The sequence below is a fragment of the Platalea leucorodia genome, assembly GCF_965183815.1.
Source record: "Platalea leucorodia genome assembly, chromosome: 5".
NCBI classification, from domain to species: domain Eukaryota; kingdom Metazoa; phylum Chordata; class Aves; order Pelecaniformes; family Threskiornithidae; genus Platalea; species Platalea leucorodia.
Genome location: NC_138827.1, coordinates 49,210,694 through 49,233,271, shown reverse-complemented (window position 1 = coordinate 49,233,271; position 22,578 = coordinate 49,210,694). Strand labels below are relative to the sequence as shown.

Sequence of the window (22,578 nt, the reverse complement as noted above, 5' to 3'; positions counted from 1 at the left end):
GACTCCAGTCACGCCATCCTGCAGCTCGGCAGCACCAAGCCGAGCCCTGCAGGCACCCCCCCTCCTGCTTGGGAGCGCTCCCGGATGGCCGTAAGGGCCGGTTTGTGGGCTGGAGCTCCTCTGGGGGAAAGAGCAGCTGTGGCCTGGGAGGGCCCTGCTGCTGCAGGGACTGCTGTGATTCACACCTTCCCGTGCCTCCCTCCAGGCAAAGCTGTCCTTCCTTGTTCAGAGTCCTGACATGTGCCTGTGTCCAACGCGGCGCACTCATGACTAATCCACCGGTGCCTTTCAGGGCCATCATAACGCCCTGCGGGCTGGGAGAGCAGCGTGAGTTGCTGCTCGCTGCAGCTCCTATTGCACTGCAGCAGTGGGAACCCCGATCCTGAGCTGTTTTTTTTGTCAAGAGTTAAGTTGCAAGGATGGTTTTCTTGGCTACCACAGCTCAATGTAAAGCTCACCTTACGAGGCCATGCTTCAGATGGGCAGATTTAGGTCTGGCTAGCTACAAAATCCCTAATGTTTTGATAATAACTGTGGTGTAGTTCTAGGAGTCTACCCAAAAGTGCCAGTACCAGGGACGGCAACTCCCTTCTGTCCCACATCGGGAGCAGGCACCCACAGCTGCCTGGCCTGCATCCCCCTGAGCATCTCCCAGAGGCACTCCCCCAGCCCTCAGAGGGAAGGCAGCGCTGGGGAGGGCAACAGGGAACGCCTGGGCAGGCAGCGGCGGGGCTGGGGAGAGACGCTGGGCCAGCAGGGCTCGGCGAGACTGCCAGGCCCGGGGCACGGCTCCACGGAAGCACTCCCCGTGCAGGGCTCAGGAGGCGCCGGGCCGGCTGCCAGGCAAACCCTGGCTCGGCTCTTGCTCCCACAACGAATAAATGTGCACGGAAACACCTTAACCGCTTCTCCGGCACCCCTTGTGCCTGCACGCACGGGCCCGGCTGCCGCCCGGCTGCCCCTCACCGGCCCCCTCAGGCCGCCCGCAAAATGGCGGCGGGGACCGGCGCGCGGCAACCGACCCCTCCGCACCGCCCATCCGCCTGCCCGGAACTACAGCTCCCGGCAGCCCCCGCGCGCCCCGCCCCGCCCGCTCCGCGGCAGGTTTCCGCTGGGGGCCTCATCCGACACCAATCAGCGCTCGGCTCTGTGGGACAGTCCGCAGAGAGGCCTGGTCCAAAAAATTAAAAAAAACTGTCATGTCGGAGCGCTGTTCCTTAAAATGTTATGTAATGACGTTTCTCGCGCGCCCCGCGGCCCCGGGGTTTGCTGCCAGCCGTCATTTATTACTACGGCGATTTCCCTTTAACGGCTTGTTTCACGAGGACACCTCAGCGGGGTCCTTGGAGGGGGGAGGGGAAAGAGAAGGCCGCTCTCTTGATTCGCCGCCGCCCTGGAGGGGAGAAGCCAATCTGCGCCGGCAACTGGGGCTGGGGGGCGGGGACACCCCCAGGTGCGCAGGCCATTGGTGGCGGCGGAGCGAGGGGGCGTGGCGGAGTGGCGGGGAGGGTGACGCGTATCCTTCCAGCTCAGCGCGTGAAGGGATAAGGGGCGGGGGGGAGGGGCCCGGTTCGGCGGGCAGTAACGGCCGCGCTCGCGCCGTGTCGGAGCCGCGCTCGCGCCGCGCGGGGGAGGGGCCGCTTCAACGGTCGTTCCTCCTCAGCGGCCCCCGCCGCCGCCGCCCGCGCTTCTCCCGCTGTCCCTCTGCCGGGGAGGATGCGCCGCCTCTTCCCGGCCGCGGCAGGTAGACGGGGGAGACGATGAGGGAGCCGCCCCGCCGGCTCCTGGCCCTGGGCTCCTGCCTCTTCCTCTGCGCCGTGCTTTGGTGAGTCCCGGCCGCGCCGCGGGCCCTCGCCCTCCCGGGGGGGAGGCTTCTCCGAGGCCTCCCGGGGGCGGGGGTGTCCTGCCGCTCGGGGCTCTCGGGGAGAAGAGCGGCGGCGGACCCCGCAGCCGGGCCCGCTCTCGGCCCTGCCGCTGCCACCTTCCCCGGCAGCCCGGGGCTCTCGGGCCGCTCCTGCTGTCCCGGCTGGGGAGCCTTTTTCTGCCCCGGCTGCGGCGGGGAGAGCGCCCTGGTGGGGATGCTGAGAGCCGATGATGGTCGGCGACGCGCGGAGCGGGGGGTGGAAGTGGGGATGGTGCCGTTAGGGAGGGCAAGAGGCTTCTCTTTGGAAAACCACGAACGTGTTGCTGTGCTGGCAGGACGCGGTGTTGCGTTAAGGGAAAGGCAGGTGACAGCTTTTGGGAGGGTAATTCCCGCTCCTGTGAATAATAGTCATTTGCTGCCTTCGTGAAAACAAGCGGTGTCAGATGTGGAGTTAGTCCTCAAATATCGGGGGTGCAAAGTTACGCTATGCATTTCTGTATGTGTTTTGTTGCCGCTCTGTGCTTTTAACTGGAAGGCTTGCTTGCTTTTCCAATTTCAGGCTGAACTCTGGCTGTATTCTCTGAAAGAGTACGATGCCTTATTCTTGAAACTGATTTTCTGTGGCTGGCTGGAGTCGTGTTAAATTAAAGCCCATGAGCCCTTTCATATTTGCATTGGTTATGTCTTTGAGAGTGTTTTTTCATAGTGTTTACCTTAGCTGTTCCTTGTTCCAGCATCTTCTGTTTACTTTGTTTTCAAACTGCCTTAAAATGTGGCGTTTATTAGAACACAAATATGAGAATATATTTCTGTATGGTAAGTTCTAAGCTGCTTAAACTTTGGCCTCCTTTGAGCTCCGTGACTCACTGTTTGAGAAATGCTAGCCAGTTTGAACAGCAAACTGCAAATATTGAAACCTGAACAGCAGCAGGTGTTAGAAATAATTGTGTACCTGGTGTATTATTTTAGTACATTTCCTGTAAATTTTTTAAATAATCTATTTAAAAAAAGAAAAAATTGAAATAGTCTTCAAGTTCTGGATTGTCTCACAGTTGGTTCTAGTTGGATGAAGAAGGGAGAGCCCAGGCATCTCTGTACAGAATCGGTTGCAAATCTGGCGCTGACACTTGCATTACTGGGTTCGGACTATGCTGGAGCAAATTTGATTCGTGTCATCACATTTTTATTTTTAGAGACAAAACAGTGAGTCTAGAAAGTACCTGAAAACTCTGTTGCCGTGTTTACATTTAGCAAAATTTTAAAAGAAAAAGCTCCTAGCCATGTAGGTTAACTGAGCTGTGAACCTGGCATAACTGTCTCCACACAGCTTTTCTTTTACTTGTTGGGCAATTAAGTTTTTTCTCATGGAAGGTTCTACAGCCTTTTTATTTATATAAACTCTACAGTTTTTCTTACTGTGTCTTGAAGGCTGATAACCTGTTTCTGCCTCGAGGTAATTCGTTAACGAAGGTGTTCTCAGCTTAATGACATAGAAATGGTCAGAATGATTGTTTGGTGCTGTGTTCTCAGTCTGCTCTTTTAATGAAACTGTTTGGTTTAAGAAGTTCTTCAGGCACCTAGTCCATATTGATAAAGGAACATCATGTTCAACTAACTTGTTGAAATAATATACTTGTTCTGTAAAGCTCAGACAACTTCTGTATTTGTCAAGCAGTGTCTTAACTGATCTCAGAGCTTGCACTAGAGTATCCCAAACCTTATTTTATTTAAAAAAAAATAATTTCAGACTGTGTGTTCACCCTGCTCACTCTGGCTGCTTTTGATTAAAGGCCAGTAGATTAATTTAGATGTTGGGAGGGGTATGACTCTACTTCCCTAATCTCTGTTGTCCAAACATAAGTTCACACTAGAGAATTTAAAGTCCTGCATTTGCAGGATGGCATTGTGGCTTGCTTTAATTTCAGTAGCCGTGTCAGGTTTGTAATTGAAAAGTCTCAAAGTCTGTTAATTCCTGCCTTGTTGCTGGGCTATGTAACATGATAAGTTGTGATGTATTTAACTTTTCCCTAAAAAGAAGATCAGCAACTTTGTTCACATAAGCAGTTAAGAAACTTTAAATAGTAAATTGAAGGCTTTGTGTTACAAATGTTGGCAGGTGTAATAAATGTTGGCTTTTTAAGTTTAGTTGTCTTTAAATGTAATCTTCAAAGGAGAAGCTCTCTTCTTACAGATGAAAGTAGTGGTCAACAGATTACCAAATTAAAAAAGAAAAAGGGGGGGGCACGACACAAGGCAAAACAGAATTGCTGAAAGAATACTCTCAGTGCTACTTGGACACTTTTTTTTTTTTTAAACCTGGACTTTGTTTTATTTCTGGATAGACAGTTGCTTCTTTTTTTGATGAAACTAAGCTTAAAATAGGAAGTTTTTTTAATCTCCCATCATGCATTTTTAAAGCTTGCCTAAAGAAGTTGGTCCAATGGAGAAAGATCAATTGGTAAAAATCAAGTGGAGAGAAAAAAGATGAATTTAACAGTTTAACTGGAAATTATTTGAAAAGATCTCATCCTGTAAGTTAAAAACATGACTGTGTATTAGGAAATGTACAAAAAACCCAGACGCTTGAGTGTAGGCATTTGTTAGCTGGTGCCTTTTCAATAAGGGCAATGCGGTGCTCTTTAGAAGTGCAGGATCAGAGAGTTGTTGGTACTTGAGGCTCTCTGAAGCAAACTGTGCATGGAACAAACGCAGCTCTCTGACAAACCTGAGCCAGTGAGGTTGTTCCAGGTTGTGGTGGGTTGACCCTGGCTGGATGCCAGGCGCCCACCAAAGCTGCTCTATCACTCCCCTCCTCAGCTGGGCAGGGGAGAGAAAATATAACGAAAAGCTCGTGGGTCGAGATAAGGGCAGGGAGAGATCATTCACCAATTACTGTCGTGGGCAAAACAGACTCAACTTGGGGAAATTAGTTTAATTTATTACCAATAAAATCAGAGTCGGATAATGAGAAAACAAAAAGTAAATCTTGAAACACCTTCCCCCACCCCTCCCTTCTTCTCGGTCTTAACTTCACTCCTGATTTTCTCTACCTCCTCCTTGCCGAGCAGTGCAGGGGGACAGGGAATGGGGATTGCAGTCAGTTTGTCACATGTTTTTTCAGCTGCTCCTTCCTCCTCAGCGGGAGGGCTCCTCACACTCTTACCCTGCTCCAGCGTGGGGTCCTCCATGGGCTGCAGGTGGAGATCTGCTCCATCGTGGACCTCCATGGGCTGCTGCAGGGGTCAGCCTGCCTCACCATGGTCTTCACCACGGATTGCAGGGGAGTCTCTGCTCTGGCACCTGGAGCACCTCCTCCCTCTCCTTCCTCACTGACCTTGGTGTCTGCGGGGTTGTTCCTCTCATGTATTCTCACTCCTCTCTCTGGCTGCATTTGTGCTGGCCCCCCCCCCCCCCCCCCCCTTCTTAAATATATTATCCCAGAGGTGCTACCACTGTCACTGATGGCCTTGGCCAGCGGTGGGTCCGTCTTGGAGCCGACTTGCTTTGGCTCTGTCGGACATGAGGGAAGCTTGTACCAGCTTCTCACAGAAGCCACCCCTGTAGCCCCCCACCCCTGCTACGAAAACCTTGCCAAGCGAACCCAATACATAAGTAGTTCAAAAGAGTGGGATGGCTGCATGGTTTTAGATAAATACTTTTGATGGAGGTAAGGCTTAGGAATGTAGCGCTCTAAAAATAATACACATCTGTGCAGACTGGAGCTTTGACTGTACATGACAAATGGCTCCCGTTGTCCTGAATTTACAATGATTTTTTTATGCTTCGGTTAATCCCTTTGTGTGGATGATCATAATGTAAAAAATACTTCTAAAACTTGTAGCGCTTCATAGTTTGACAACATACAGAGTTGAATAAGTGGAATAGATTTAGAAGCTTATAGGGATACTAGTACTATCTGAATTGAGACTAGCTGTGACAGTTGTCTGAACAGTAACCTGTATAAATTGTTCTGACATCAGCTTTTGCCTGCCATAAGCTGCAGTTTCAAACTGTTAGCTATGAGTTTAATAAAGAAATCATGCATACACTAATTTGTCGTTCTGTGATTCATTCTGTCCCAGAAAGTGCTTTGCGTATCCTGATGTACTTAGCTTTTATGAACTCTTTTATCATCCTCAGTTTTACGACTATGAGTAAAAGGAAGATGGAGATTAAGTGCATGTGGACATCAGGATTCTTTAGTTGTAGTTACATTGTGAGTATGCTGCATCAGTAAAGTAAGGCTTGCATCAAAGTGACTGGGCAGCAAGATGTGCTGTTTCTGATGGAAAACTCCTAGTATAGTAGCTCTGACTCTGAAATCCATAATGAGAGCGTACCCTGAAAATTGTAAAGGTCAGATTAGGTCAGTGGCATAGCCAGGAATAATGCCTGGATACAAGTACATCGGAAGTGGGTAGATTCTGATATTGCTTTGTATTCCCCCCTAGAACATTAAATGTGAAGATTTATGTGACTTAATGAGAGAGAATATTTTTAGTTTTGGCTTGCATTAGTCTTCTACATTTTTTGAAGGTGTGCTTGTTTAGAGCTTCTGTAATGCAAGAAGAGCTCTGAAAAAATAGTGCTATGTTGGCAGTGTGATAACATCACTGGTGTTTATTTTGCTGCTCCTGTCCTGCACAGGCAAAAGCTATGCAAGCCAGATTAGAGATCACAGAAGCGGAGGTTTTGCTAATTGAATATTTATTGGCCCTGACTTTTGGCTTAAACCTTGAGCTTGCATCTGTTAATAACAGAAAGGTGTTGAGTGGTAAAGTTGAGGAGAGGCTTGTGTTCCAGTATAACACACCTCTTACCGTAGAAGTCCTTGTTTCAGCAGAATATAATGTTTACAGGAGACTGCCCTACTGGTCTGGATAGAACTGCTAGTGTAACTCGCTTGTACTAGGGCTCAAAGTTTTACCTGGTGATTCTCCTCATATGTAGTTACTTAAATATCTTCAGAAGGCTGATACTAAAATAAGCGTTCTGTGTGTGCATTTTATGGCAGGAAGAAATGATCCGGGCACTGTTCATATAATCAAAACTTTTGTTCCAGGCATCAGATTTCAGAATGAAGAGTATGTTCCTAGATATGGAGTATCTTGTTTGGAAGTGTCTTTGCTCTGTAGTTAAGGTTGGGACAAAAGCTGCTTTGGAACTCTTGGAGTCTTAAAAATCAAATATGAATATGCCTTGCTTATAGCCTGCTCAAGTTGAAGGAGCTGTATGCAAGCAGGAGCTCTGGTGTCTTATGCAAAACAAATGCATGGCTCAATCAATTATTGAATATTTACCTTCTAAAATTATTTGAAAATCAGTGAAGTGCTTTCATGCAGTATCTTCTAAAAGATTTGTCCTAGAAACTTCAAATTTGTTTGTTTGTTATGCAAGTGGTGTACTAAAGTGGCAGGTACCCCCTCACGAGGTTGCTGTGTTGATGTGTGAGATCCTGCCTGTTGCAATGAGATGTGCCTTACTTCGGCACTTAAATTTCAACTTTTTCTGATATGTCTTTCTCTAACCTGTTATTAGTTCTTTTTCACTTTAATGTTCTTATCACTGCAAGTATTTTACAGAATACTTTTTGCCTCTTTTGCTTTTCTTGTCTTTTAGTTTTTATTACTAATCTAGCTTTTGGTGAAGTCTGTGCTTCATTCAAGGGAAGGATGTACAATGTCTTTTAAAGTTAACACTTGGAGGTGTTAACAGCCCTCTGCCTGAAGAGGGTGTTATTTCTGAGTATGAAAACTTCTGGCTGAGAACACAGTAGCACAGAACTGCAAGTCTAAAAACTTTCTTGTAATTCTTGGTGAAAATACTGAACTGCTATAACAAACAGACTTATCCCAAAGCTAGTGCAAAGAACTTTTGCTCGGGTGAGTGAAAATATTGGTATAAATGACTTAAACTGGATTGGAATATCAGTACAAGGTTCCAACAGTTCAAAATTAGCTTAGGTGCTCAAAGGAACCTTCTTGGCTTGGATAAATTTTTGGAATGGCAATCAAGATATTGTTGGTGTCCTTCAAAGGTAAAAAGTCTATTAAAAATACCTTATAAAATGTCTGGGCATTAGGTGATAGCAGCTTTACAATGATCTAGGGCAAAATTCACGTTGCTAAATTTACGCTAAAATTCCACTCCTTGGCACTATGTTAAGCTGTGCTGCATTTGCAGTGAGTTTTAAGCGTGGGGAGTTGGTGCAAAGCAGCTGATGATGATTCTGAGCCTACCTGTAGCAGGCCTGCAGTATCGGGCCCGTGTAGACAAGCTTATGAATTTAAGCGATGAGGGAAGTCTTCAAAGATGTGTAAGTTAGACATTACTACAGACTCTAAAGGCCTTAAAGTTTAATCATGGTTCATGGCTATTCTACTGTTTTCCTGTAGTCTTTCTGGTCAGTATCAGGTTTTACTGTATTTTTCCAGAATGTGTTCTTTTCCCCAAGCTCTTGCATTAAAGATGATAGTTTGACAATGCAGGGAGATTCTCTTAAGCTACGGTCTTTGGTGCGGTGTTACAGAAGTCTGTTACCAAGAATCACTAGGAACTGCCTGTTCCTTTTAGCACTTCCAAATGGACACCTTTTGAGGGCAGGGGTTTGTGGCTTCTGTCCCAAGTGCCTGAAATAGGGTACCTGGATACTCCTTTCAAGAAAGGAGTAAGATGTATGTGTTTCAGTGTTACTTTGCAGCATGCACCTAATATAGGCTGTTGTCCATTGTGGGCACTGTATCAAAACAATATACAATTATAGTGCAGTGAAGGTGGCTATTTTTCTCTCATCCTCTCCTAGAAAAGGCTGCTGTTATCTCAGCAGCCTTTTCTAGGAGAGGATGAGAGAAATACTGGTAGCACTGTAAGAAAGGAATGAAGAGGTTTTCCACTGTTAGTCCTTGGCCTTGATTTCTGTCGTTTAACTTAGGACAACAGTGGACAGTCATGGATGTATGGTATGTTCTCCCTAGCTCAAAGCTAACTTTCTTTTCCCCTCTCAGAAGTTACTGGCATGTGTCCACAATCTCAAGATCGGATCAGGGGGTGCAGAGAAATGGGTGGTTGAAGGTGGGATGCAGGACTACCCCTTCAGGCAGTAAATCAGTTAAATCTGATGAAGTATATGGTGCAACTGTAACCTTGTTTTGCAGTTTTTGCATGCTAATGCATTTAAAATGCTGAAAGCCGTATTTTAAACTGATGGTTGGAATCTCATTGTCTGAAGCTATGAAATTCAGTACTGTCAGAAGTATCTTTGTGTTGGGCTCCTCTGAATAAATGAAGTAACTGTCTTTTTTGTGTCACATTCCAGTTAGGAGACCATTTGGAGAGCACATTCTTGCAAAGAGTGGGCAAGATATTAAAAACCTAAATTAGTTGCAAAATACAATGGATTGGTAAGGGATTTGCAAAAAAGTGCCAGTTTCAGTTGGTGGGATTTTTTTTGGAACATGAATCAAGTTAGTGGATAGTGGTAGGAAATGAGATGGATCAGTGCCTTGCTGGCAGCATCCTTGCTTAGTCTAGATCTGTAGATCTTAGTCTTCAGCTTTTTTCTCCCTTAAAGGTCCACTGTAACTTTTAAAATTATTTAAGTAATGCATGCTACTCTTCTGTAGTAATACATGGCTTTTAAATGAATGGTGTGGGTTTTGTTTTTGTTTTGGTTGGTTTTGGTTGTTTTTTTTTTTTTTAACCAGCATTAAAGAAGATTAATGGTTTGTCATTGCATTTATCAACACTTATTTCCACTTCACATGCAGAAATCAGTGTTGTGTCTGGGGAGATTGTGCTAAAGCAGTCAGTGCCTTGCAAATGTCTTTCCTCCTCTGACTGGTTGAAATATCACTGTTCTAAAAACCTGGTCTTCATTTTCTGAGAGATTTACTTTGTTATGCAGGCCCTTTTAAATGCAAGTCCCTCTTGCTGAACTGTTTTGAGAGAAAGATGGATTCCACTAAGTTACTGGGGAGAGGGTGAAGGTTCCCTCCTTTTGCTGTTTTTTCTGCATTACCAGTGGCTGGAAGGCAGATTACTGCTGACTCGAGAGTCTGGTAGTGGATCTGCTGAGCTCCCTGTTCTTACAGAGCCTTCTTTCTCTTTGACAGTTAGACTAGTGATAGCAGTCACAGATCTGTAGGATTTGTTCAAAGCAAAATATATTTTCCTGCCTTTCTCGCCCTTTCACAACTTCTCTCGTTTTTTACCTGATTTAATCCAAAATAAATTCTGTAATCAAGTAGGTAAGCTTCAACCAACAAATAGGCACCTCTCCCCCATTCATAGGCCTGCTCTGCTGGCTCTCTGCCCCATACATCCAAAATCCACCCACCTTCTCTTGCACAGGCTGGTTCTGAACTGATCCTATGAATATTTTCAGTAGAGAAGTGTCACACAGCCAGGACGGTGACATCTTCCTTCGCCCTCTTAGCTGTTGGGCATTGGTGCATCTGCACCTGTTGGTAATACAACCCTCTGAGAGGTGCAGAAAATGTCAGTGATCGTCCTGGAGAGAGGCTGTTCCCTGTGTGTTCAAGGAGGGCTTGGTAATTGGTACACTGGTGATAGCTTCCTTTTATTTTCCCTTTGCTTAAAATTACTCTATCTTGCAGGTGTCGACTGTAAACTGTTTTGAACTGCTTCATTCTCTGGTGTCCGGAAATAGGTCTTGTTTGGGGAGAATTTAAGAAAACTCTTGAATCATTTAGAGGACAGATGTGTGTGAACTGAATCTTGTGTGTCAGTGTTTTTGTATGAAGTCTTTGGAAAGGAAAGCTTAGGCTGTTTTTCTCTGGGAAGATCAAATTGTGGAAAAAACTGCTCTTGCCTTCAGATTTTGCTAATTTGGATTTTTTTTTTGTCAGCTGTAACTTGTATGATTAAGTTTTCTTACCAGTTGTTTACTTTCTGCTTGATTTTTATGCTTGTCAAAACAGTTATTAATAGCTGCACTATCTCTGAGAGTCTTCTGCAGCCTCCTTCACAATTACTTAGAGTTTGAGCCAAATTAGAACTGGATGGTCTTTGACATGTAGCCTACACTGCAATTTCAAACCCACCTGCCCTTTTGATTTTCAGTGCGATTGTTTTCCAAAGCCTAACAGCCATCAGTAGACCATAGACAATTCGTATAGCAATACGTGTACCGTACCATTTAGATAGGGGTGAGCAGACTTTCTGCTTCAGTAGAGAACCACAGTATGTGCCTGCCCTGTGAAGAATAAAGATTCCTCCCTGCCCCTTCTGTGTCTGGGCTTGCAGCTTTTGCTTTTGAGTTTATGCATATCAAGCTGAAAAATTCACGGTGTATTAGAGAAAATAGCTTTTAAACTACATTAATGATGATACTAAAATACTCAAATTTCTTTTTTCTTTGAGATTTAATAGCAGCTGCTATTTTGAGTCATACTTAGCAAAAATGGAACTATTGAAAACTTCTGTATCCATGTAAGTCACTAACTGTTGGTTATGTGTTTGGAACAATCTTTTGAAGTATTTCTACACTGTTAGGTCATTTGAAGATATACCTTGTACCTGAGACAGTATATCTGGTGACTAATCTCACTATTTGAGTATTAGATCTGCTTGCTTCCAAGTCAGCATTAAAATACTACTCTTTTGTCATGAGCAAGGGAAGGATATATTAATACATGCAGATGCAGAAGCTGCTGTGCTTTCCCTGGATGTACTGTGCAAGTTTACTAAACTCAAGGGGAATTCTGTTCTCGGTAAATGAACATTTAAGTTTTCATGCTTTTTGTCTTTCTGCATATAGAGAAATGCTTAACAGAGGTGCTATGCCATTTGGTAAATTTTTTTATTATGGGCTATATCATTTATCAGCCTGTGGCTAAAGAAGCCTGTTGAATTAATATGCAGAATGCTGAAAGGCAGACGAAAAAAAGAGTAGCAGTGGTCCTGATAAGGTGATTAATTTGATTTCTCACAGAATGACTGGTCTCACGTGGCCTTACATTCTGTGGATTTGTGTTCTTAATGCTCTGTCAGAGCTTGATGGCAGCAGTTGAATGATACAGCCTGCCTGCTGCGTCCTCTGTTGTAGTGGGGCTCAGGTTTTCCTGTGGGTGCACGCATGCACACATACAAAATGAATTCTCAGTCCCCTCCCTTGCTTGGAGGGCTCTTGGCAGACTTGAGGCATCATGTTGGCGTTGGGCAGTAGACTGAGAAGAATTTCTGAAAATAAGCAAATCGGATATTGGACACAGATTATGTCAGAATGGCTTAAATCTATGAGCTGTCAAACTGCATTCTTCTAAAAGCTGCATTCATGCTCTATTAAAGCATGATTTGTTGAGTTAAAAGTATCAATATATTAAGGCAAGAAATGTATGCCTTTTGTGCTCAGTGCTTTTTATGACTGTAGGTGCTAAAGTAGTTATTAATGCGGTTGTGAAAATATACCTTGTTTTAAAATTCTGATTCACAGCCAATGAGATCTTTCCTTTTCTACATTAAGGGACTTAATTGTTGCTCTGTACAGCTCACTGCAGATCCCTCTCAGTGTAAGCAAAATAAGAAATAACGTATTTGTGTGCATGTATAATAAAGGGGTGGAATGAGCTACAGTATGTTCTGTATAATTTTTGATCTTTCTCTTGTATTTTTATGAAGAATTAGGGAGTTGTTATAGCTGAAAGGAGAGACCAGAGGTACTGGAATTAAGACCGTGAGGAAATTTCTCTATAAAATGATTCAAACTACTTTTCAGAAAAAGAAATGACTCTAAGTATTTGCATAACTAATTTTTCCAAGTGAGAGCTAGGAAGTAAGGCCATAAAAGTCTAGTAACATTTCATTCAGTCTCTTAAATGTATGTCCTGTGCTTAGGATAAGACAGAGGTTTGATGGAAAACTTAATACAAACAAGTAACTACATGATAGGATGGGACTTTAAGATGTGTGAGAATGTAAACATCTCATTTTCAACTTAACTGAGATATGAGACTTTGTACCTGCTACAGTATGTGGTTATAAGTGTTTTCATACCCTTACATTCAGTGCTTTAGTGTCCAGTAACTGCAGCTGCTTCTGCTTGACTTGAGGGCTTCCATTTAGTTTACAGGAAAGCTGTTACCTCAAAGATAAAAGGAATTACTGAGGTGCAGTGGAGCTGAGACAGACCTGGGACACCTTATTTGTCCATCTCCAGAATAGCATGTCAGATCCCACAAGTTCCTTGTCCACTGTCTTCTGCTCTTCTGGTGGTAAGAGACCTGGATTTAGAGTGGCTAGTGCCTTGCTAACGCTCCCCGCTGATGCGGGTGGAAGAGGAGCAATAGGTTTATAGCTCTATAAGAAGAGCCTGATTTTGTGATTGCCTGCAACCTGGAGAAGTAGTGCTCCGTGTGTGTGTGTATATATATATACATGACACTTTTTAAAATTTGGTACTTGACTGTGGTCTATTGCAGCATGGGTTCCTCCTCAGTGGAGGAATCCACGCTGCATATACTTTCCCATAAAGGTGATCTTCAAGTTTTTAAGGCAGGTGGTAATTCAAATTCTAAACACTAGACTCATCCCAGTTGTGTAAGTGAATCCTGACCTACTAATATTCTTACTATTACGACTGACTTAAGGCTATGTTTTAGTTTTCAAAACTTAGGTCAGAAGGTTGCTGTATCCAGATTTCTTGTGTGCTTAAAGATCTGCTATGGACTTGTGTCCTCTTCAGAAGAGAAGGCCTTTTTGTCAGGGTGCAGAGTGATGTTTCTGTGAATTCACATGGGGTCATACTGATGATCTGGCTGTCACATAAACAATATTTCCTGGAAAGTGTTTGGCTTTAAAGTGGCAGGTTGCTCTGATGTTTAAGTATAGTTGAAAACTCCACCGAAAGCTCAGTTTGCATAGCATTTTCCTGGACTTATTTGAAGTGTGCACATCAAGGCCTTGGCTGGCCTTTGGGCCTTTAGCCTAATGGTTCGCCCTACAGATGTTACCGAGGATGTGAAGGGGGCATGCACTATAAGCAACAAAAGATGCTGTTCTGATGCAACTGTTTTTATAGATGTTGGCTGCTTTTCTGTGGAAACAAATCCATTTCTACTGAGAAGCAAAACTGTTTGGAACTGAAAGTATAAAACAAATCTCTGGAGGTTGTAGCTAAAGCTGGCACCTGGATTGCCATTTGTCTCTACGTTTTGATTGGTTTTTGCATGGACCTTTTGTTTAATATATTTATCTTCTCTAGTTCTCTTAACTGTGCTTGATAATGCTGACCATACAGAATTTTCTCAGGTATGATCTATACTGGGAAATAAGGAGTTTTATTTTTTTTTAATCTGTGGCTTTAGTTTTTGCTTAGTAATAATCATTGCTAAAGATATCCTATTCCTATATGACGAAGGATATAGTTGATTCAAATTCTTTCTAACTTGCAGTAACTTAAGTCATTTGTCAGCTTCCACTTTATGGCATGTTATCACTTCAATAACTGTTTTGCTGATACTTTTGTCTTTTGCAAGTAGTAAATTTGTAATGTGTTTTCTGTTATAATTTCTTAAAGTTAAGTCCTCCAATAGTTCTGACAAATGAGTATCTATGAACTGTGCATGTGTATTTTTGTTTTTTAGGCACCTCATGGGAACAACTGAAAAAAGGCTGAGGAAGACAATGCTGAGGGAATTTTAAAATATTATTTAGTCATTTTAAATCAAGAATTTGATACACTTTTTTTTTTTTTAAATAGGCTTCCTATTTGGCATGTCTTTTGTAAAGACAGTCTTTCATCAGCCGTGCAATATGCTTCAGGTGATGCTTGTGCCCTGGCAAATGATGAAAATGTCCAGGAAAAGGTAAGCTGAATAAATCGTGTTAATTAGCTACTCAGTCTGACTTGATATTAAATAAAAAAAAATTGATTCATACACTTTGATTCATAGAGTTTTCTTGACCAGAATGTTTAATGTACTCAGTTGTTCTGTGAATCATGATGTTATCTTTCCAAGTTTTTGTTTTCCTTTACTTCAAGTTTCTTGCTGTTATGTGACCATACAGTTGGACAGTTTGCAGGGTGGGGGAACAAACAGAAAGCTAGTAATGGTGGCTCAGGTTTTTTTATTTGGGTGCCAGATGTTAGAAGAAGTGGTCATCAGGGGTAGGATGTGGCTCTGTAGAGACCACGATAAGAGGTGATGGCCTGGATAAGTCTAGGCCATAGTATGCCAGTTGCATCTGTGTTGTGTTAAAAACCCAGTGCACAAATGATTGCTATCCTAAATAGAAGATTTAAGATTAATTGTTTTATTAAGTCAGTATTTATCAGTTTGTTTTCTTCCTGTTTAATAAAAATTAATAAAACTAAAATACGTATGTGAAATGCTAATAAAAAAGATTCTGTCCTGTTCTTATTTACATTACTCAGCACTTTAGGTTAAATGGAGTGTAATCGTCCCACCCGGATTAACTCATTACAAGTTTCTGCATATTGCAATTTCGTAGTGAGTTCCCAAGCAGTTGAGTCCTATCAGAAAGTCATCATAATTTCATTTATTTATTTACACACGTAAAGAATCAATCCTATGATAAGCATGGGTAGTATTGATGTTACTGGTCTTCCCATCGCCTCCATCAATCCGTAGTAGTGCTAATCGTGGTCCTCATTCCAATAAAACTTCTATGTGCCACATCAAACGTGGAAAATGTGTTGAGCGTTCCAGTTGACTCAAGTGGAGAGCTTCCTAACAAGAAAAAAATACTTTAAATATTGCAGGTTTCTTAAGCATTTCCACATCTAGGGTAGCTGTATTTTTTTGCCAGCTTGTGTGGCCAAATAGCAGTCAGTCCTCTTCTTCTGGCTGCCTGAAAAAAGTCCTGCACGAGTTTAATGGCTGGTGTAACAAAACTGGAAAGATCAAGTAAGCTTTGAGACTGAGTAGGTGTACGTTTTCCTACTTTTTTCCAACATTCTTCCCTTCATTCTAGTAACATGGCTGCATTGTTAAGCAGATTTCTCAACTTAAAACCAAAGATGTGAAGTATACTGTACTTTTTACTCGTTAAAGAAAAATCTCTTGGGTGTATAAGAAATCTTAAGCATGTCTCTATTACTCCTAACTAGGCTGCTAGTGGTGTCCTGCTCAAAAAGAGCAGTCTTGCAGCCCTTGATCAGTTTTCCTTAGATCAGTTGCCCCTTCGAGGCACTTATGCTATTTAACCTTAGGGACTAGGATGTGAGCTGCTAATAATTGGGGAAAAATGTTGCTTAGCTGTTGTCTTTAATTTGTAGAATGTTGTCTAATGTTGTCTTTGAGCTCTTGCCTGCTCAGATTTGTACTTCCTGCTCTTCCAGTGTATGCCTTAACTCTCTCAAATGAATATGATCATGTAATCTTGTAATAGCATACCAGCCCATTTTGGATCTGAACACTAGCACTTCCAGTGTTTGACCACAGGATTTTAGATAGCCCTTATAAAACAAGGGGTATGTAAATTTCTACCAGATTTCTTGCTGTATTTTAAAGTTGCTTAAAAATAACTTGCATAGGTTGTAGTCATAACTTAAAAAACCAACCAACCAAACAAAAAAAACCAAACCAAAACAAAAAACGTTTGAGGGGCAAGTAAATTCTTGTTAGTTCTACAGTCTGGTGGCTTTAAAACTTTTTTTTCCTGCGAGTATGTATTATTTTTTACTTTGCGTATTCACTGCACCTGATTGTAAATCTTTAGCTGTAAAAGAGAAAGTTGCTTTAAAAGGTCACAGCAGACTTCTGAAATTATTCTAGTTCTGCTGCAAAGACTGCTATAACCGAAATGTGCCGAGTGTTATTTTTTTAATTGTTGTCTGTTGCAAGTCATTGTAGGATCACATTTTTTTTTCCCCCCTCCTATTTTGGGCAGCACGGAGATAGGGAGGATTTGTCAATATGGGAAGTCATAGCAGAATGATTAACTTCCCTTAGCACAGAAATTGAACAATTTAAGACAGTGTTGAAATGGTCTTTCCTGTGAAGATTTAACCGAATTATTTTAACTTGCTGTGGTCTTCGTACAGATGAGATTTTAAACGTAAGTGGGCAGTGGCTCTGAGGATTCATGTAGCTTAACTTCTTGTTGATATTTTGGTGGTTGTAAAGGTAGTAGTATTCAGTCTGTACCAAACATAACTCCTCTTACTGGAATAGAAGGCCTGTGTTACTGCATACTTACTGTCATTTTACCTTTAATATACTAGGGGGAAGAGGCTGGTCCCAGACTGGAGTCTGAGCATGCAGGCTCAAGTGCACACTCTACAGAAGAGCTACTTGATGACTTTACAAAATCTGACCAGGCAAGACTTACATTTCATTCGCTGTCTCCATACACTCTTCAAATGCTTCTTGGATTTCAGAGTCTTTCATATTTGTTATCTAAAGCTCATAGTAACCATCTATCTCATTTCACTTGCACATAGGGTTGCTGTCGCTTGTGTTTCCGATGAAGGAAAAAACATGTGAACTAGCAGCTCTTTATAAATAAAACATAAAAAAAACCTTCTCACTGTGGTCTCTTATATAAATCAGACTTGGTGATCGTAGCAGTCCATTTCAGCTTTGACCCTTCCTGGCTTCTGTCAGTTTCATTTCCTTTGTTAGAATGGAAAAAGGGTTGTATGTGCCATTGATAACATTAAGTCGGTGCTCGATGTTAATGTTACAAAGCTCACTGTTACAGATGATTTATTTGGTATGTATTTTGAGGTTTTGTAGATTACAAGATGCCATATGTAGGACTTACTTCTGAATATATATTGTGTGGTTTAATGTGTAATTCCATTCCATATGTAAAACATTCCAGACCTCTTCATGTACAGTTAAATGACTTGGAGTAATCCAGCTATTGACAGGAGGCTCTTGTTTAATAGTATTTAATAGTATTAATAGTATTTAGTATTGTTTAATAGTATTGCTGCAAGAGTTAATCTGACCTGTTTCAGTAGTTATGTACTCTTCCAGATTCAGAAAGCCTTATTTTGATTATCCTGTGTGACAGCTTGTGAAAACTGAAGAACTAGAATAAATAAGACTCAAGACTGCTAGACTCTCAGAAGTGATAAACAATTTACCTCTTTGCTCAGTTACAACATGGAATAGACTTCTAAATCATTTCGGACCTCCATTGCAGGGATAAAATTGAAAGCCTTCCCCAAAATTAAGCTTAGGATGAAAATAGTAAATGTAAATTTTATTGTAATGGAACATGCCAATAGAACCGTTTATTTCAGTTGCTGAAATATTCAAGCTTGTTTTCTTGTGGCTGTCTCTTTATAGAGATGCATGGTTGAGGAAGCTGTTGCATATGCCTTCTCGAATTAATATTTTTACACTGTTATTGCAGACTACGGAAGAGTGTTACAACTATCCCAAAGTAGCACTGAATACCACCTAGGTTTATGAAGAAAGAAAACTTATTTCTTAACTGTCTTGCTGTCTGGTTTTCAGGTTCATTGATGACAAATCTAAGCTACTGAACTGTTAAAACTCAATACTAGATGTTATTGTATGATGCTTTTCCTAATCAAGGTTTGAAAAGCATATGTTAATCTGTAATGTTTTCACAGACTACAGAAACGAGTGAAGCAAGCCAGCCTGAAGTTGAGACTCCACCTTCAGTAGATATAAATGAGGCTTCGTCTAGCATAGTCACAAGCACTGAAAACATTTCCAGTTCACCTACCTCAGAGATACCTCCAGTCTCGCAGCCCGAGTAAGCTTTTTTATCTTATTGTTTTGGTCTTTGAGAGAATATCACTTACTCTGATGTTGTTAAAAGGGTTACCTCTTCAGGTTTAGTAGGGATAAGACTAGACTACTACACACAATTCTTTTGCTGTACTTTGGTTTATGGTGTCAATGCTAATAGAATACACCATCATTTACTCAGTGCGTGGATTGAGAGTTGTGTACTTGTCTCAAGTATCATAGTATTGCCGTTATCAGTTTCTAAGCTGCTGCTTTGACAGAAAAAATCCAATGTCTTTTATGTGCTAGATAATCTGTACTATAAAAGCCTTCAGGCCTTTACCATTAGGATTTCTGCCCTTCACAAATGTGCTTTCACATCTGTGAATAACAAGCGTCAAGGTTGCTTCGGTGATGGCCTCTACTTTCGTTAAAGGATGAACTTTGCAGGATTTTACTCCAGGACTTGCAACCAGAGCAGTTTGAAATAAATTCTGATATTAAGAGACTTTTGATGAAATAGTAAATTTTAGTATAAATGCAGCCAAGACAGTTTGTAATTCTGGTACTTAGTAGTGTATTGCAGAGTTACCTCTGCTTCAGGCAGTCTTCAAGAGTTAATGTGCTTAATCTTGTTTCCCTTTTGTGGAATGCTGTGCTGTCAAATGTGAACTGTAGTATGGAGATTGATGTGTATATACTTCTAGGCACTTTCACAGAATTCTCCTGGGCTTTTTTATGTGTGCTAAGGGGAATATATTTTTCTGATTGTCTGCTGATAAAGATCTAATATTTTGGTAGGTAAAAATTTAACACATGAAAAATGAAGTAGACTTCTCTTGTTCTTTGGTGTTTCGGGTTTTTTAAGAGTCCAGTTTTTCTGGTTTACCAAATTTAGTTTCTTTACCATAGAAAAGGTCTTGAAATCTTATCTGCTGACTGATCTTGTCTAGTCTGCTAGGGCTAATGCTTAAGCACCTTTTGGTACTTCATAAGTGTCTTTTTAATTGCAAGTCTTTGAAAAATCCAGCTTCCCCTATTCACAGTTTCTACAAGGAAAAACTGGAATGTAATTTCTGTGTGTTTCTTTTTATAGCTTTTGTTGGCTACTGTACTAATTTGTTTGTGTAACATAATGTAAGTCCTACTGTTGTCAGGTCTTAGAATGGGATTCAGGATCTTATTTTCTATTGAACATTCAGCTTGGTATCTTGTAATTGTTGAAAATAGTCTTGCTGTCATAGTTGGGTAATACTGGAGTGATGAACTCTGAAGACTTGAACTATGAAACAAGTGAAAATGGAAACTTGTTTTGGAGCACCTGATATAGTTAATGCTTGGCAGTAGTGTTCTGACACTAGTACCATTTACAGGAAGAAAGGGTAGAATGAGTATAGGAGTGATGCATATATATACGTTATTTCAAAAGTCAGTTTAGCTTTAAGTAGTAATAGGTGGTCTGTTTTTGTGCAGATTAACTCTAATATCCAAAACAGCTGTAGTCCAACTCCATAGTTAAACACGATCTTTAAAAAGACTCAGTTGCATTTGTTATCTTTAGACAGAATTTTTCCTGGTTTAGATGCTGATTCTCATCACTGTGTCACAAAGTCCAGCTCCCTTAAGTGTCACTGGTCTGATATTCCAGCAGGACCTCTTGGTCAAAATATTCTGGAAGTTTATTCCAAACTGTTTTTACTTTGTAATGAATCTTTTTTTAGGATAGCACTGGTTGTAGCTTTTCTATCCAAACCTAACCTGGGGAAAACTTCTTGAAAAATAATCTGAGCTCTTCTTCTGGCTGCAAGTAAAGACAGCTGCCATGCAAAGTGAGCTTGGTAATGCACTTTAAAAATTAAGGCAAAGCTACTAACAAATGAAAGTACCCAAAGGAGAGGGAGCGCTGCAGCTCTTAGGCTTGTGCAACTCACCTTCTGCCAAAATTAGTTATTTGAGGCCAGTCAGGTACACCCCGATATCAGGGTATTTTTAAGTTCGTACTTGTCCCATATTTTATTCAGCTGATAATTACTCATACTGTCATCTGTTCACTGAGATCAAGAATATGTGGAGCATGTTAGTTTTAAGTGTAGTGGTGAACCTTACTTCAGTCATTAAAGTGTTACACGCAGAGCTAAACTGTGTGCATTTCAGATGTGTGCGTTTTGGGGCATTCAGAGAAACTACTCTGTTTGTAGCTAATAAATTCTTGTATTCCTGGCATTTGTTATGTTTTGCTACCTAGCAAAAAGTCTTGAATACCTATGAGGTTTTTTGGTTTATGCTGTGGGAACTTTATCATATGAAAGGTACTAAAATTGGCTCCCTGTGTGTGTTACAGCTGCTTCTGTTGATGATTGTAGCAGAACCAAAAAGATCCTCTTTTAAGTTGCTGACATGCTGTTTGTGTTTTTGCAGCTCTATATCATGATATTGGATTAACCTAGTTTGCTGATGTTGAAGAAAGCTTATGTTGAAATTTAGGAGGCAGAATAAGGACTTTTACTTATACCTGGTTTATAACCTTCTAGATCAATATGAAAGGCATCCCTGTACTGGAGAAGTGAGGAAAGTCACAAAAGTTATTATTTATCCATCTTCTCTTCCCCACCAATTCCATCATTCCTAAGGAGCATATCGGGAGGCTTTCTTTTTATTTTTTGCCTTCGGCACACTGACTGTGTTTGGTCTTCTTGGGAGAAAGGAAGTAAAGCAGTGGGCAGATTAGCTAGTCTGGGCTGTTTATGCAGCTTGGATAATGGTCTATTGGCTTACCTCATTTTTATTACACCAGCAAAAAAAAAAATCTAGTGGAAAGGAAGTCTGGCTGGCTCTACTATATATCGGTCTGCCATCCCTTTTCTCCACTAGTTTTAGCCAAGTTCTGTTCTGATTGTTGCCCATTGACTTGGGAACTTTAGGAGCTTTTAGTGATGGAATTCAGTCTCATGTTTGATTCCTTTGTTGAAAGGGAAAAGAAAATTGCTGGCAGTCAGGTAACTATGAAGCTGTTCTTAGTTTGTAGTGATGATGAGAAAAAGTATCCATTGCAGTGTTTGCTAAGATGTTTGAGAGTTCTGGGAGATGAGAAGCTAGCTCTGAGTTCCTTTGGTGGGACAGGCAGGCTGGAAAAGGAAATTCTATTATTGCATGGGTACAGCTGAGAATGCAGTTCCACAAGTATAGTGTATTTCATTCCTCTTTTCTTAATTATTTCTGTGAGACTGTTGCTTTTTTAAAACTTTCAAATGTCTTTAGTTATGTGGTTGATTAGCAGGGTTGCTTGTGTTATCAGAAGGGTAAAAAGCATGTTATTTCTTTCCCTTCAGTGCAATAGAAAATTCCCGTGCTGATATCCCTGTAGTCAGCTCTAGTGAAGCTGAGCAGTCAGAACCTGACTGTGATATTGGTGGGACACTTGAGGCTGACCCTCAGAGTGAGCCGTCCTCTTTTGTCAGTCCGCCAGAGAGGTGAGTATTGAAGTAGGTTGTGAGTCTGAATAAAGGTAATTGGTTGGCTTTTTTCTGTCCTGGCCTTGCAACAAACATGTGCTTGCTTATGTACATTTGTGTGCGTGTATGTTTAAGATAGCATATGGCTGAAAAGGTGATAATTTTATAGGTCCTAATACTCTTAAAACTTTCAGCCTTGCAGGTCAACATATAGAGAACATATCATCTTCACATGGCAAGGGAAAGAAGACAAAATCTGAGTTTGAATCGAAAGTGTCAGCAGCTGAAAAGGGGGCAGATGAGCAAAAATCTGCTCTGAATGCCTCAGAGAACTTAAAAAGGGAGGTAAGCAGTGCCAATATCCACTCAGTACACAAAGGAGCATAATGACTTGTGTTAGGTTATCACCATTGTTAAAGATGAGCGATATCCATCACAAATCATATCTGATTGCCTCACACTTTGAACACTGTGTGTGGTTCTGATATGGCCATCTCAATAAGGGTATAATAAACTGGAAGAAAAGGGCAGCAAGGTTGATTCATTGGCACAGAACTGTTTTTCTGAGCTA

General features: G+C 41.6%; 1 protein-coding gene across 4 annotated transcripts in view; it reads left to right on the top strand.

Annotated features, from left to right (window-relative positions):
• The first annotated feature begins 1,542 nt into the window (after nt 1-1,542).
• The window catches only part of SUCO (SUN domain containing ossification factor), a 42,553-nt gene continuing 21,517 nt past the window's right edge, over nt 1,543-22,578 (top strand). For 3 of the 4 annotated variants that reach the window (XM_082314277.1, XM_082314278.1, XM_082314276.1), the window contains exons 1-6: nt 1,543-1,825; nt 14,583-14,688; nt 17,070-17,165; nt 18,435-18,580; nt 21,885-22,025; nt 22,202-22,352. In XM_082314277.1, the coding sequence (XP_082170403.1) occupies nt 1,761-1,825; nt 14,583-14,688; nt 17,070-17,165; nt 18,435-18,580; nt 21,885-22,025; nt 22,202-22,352 (705 nt within the window). In that variant the 5' untranslated portion in view covers nt 1,543-1,760. The remainder of the gene's footprint in view (nt 1,826-14,582; nt 14,689-17,069; nt 17,166-18,434; nt 18,581-21,884; nt 22,026-22,201; nt 22,353-22,578) is intronic. The other variant, XM_082314279.1, reaches the window with a different exon arrangement.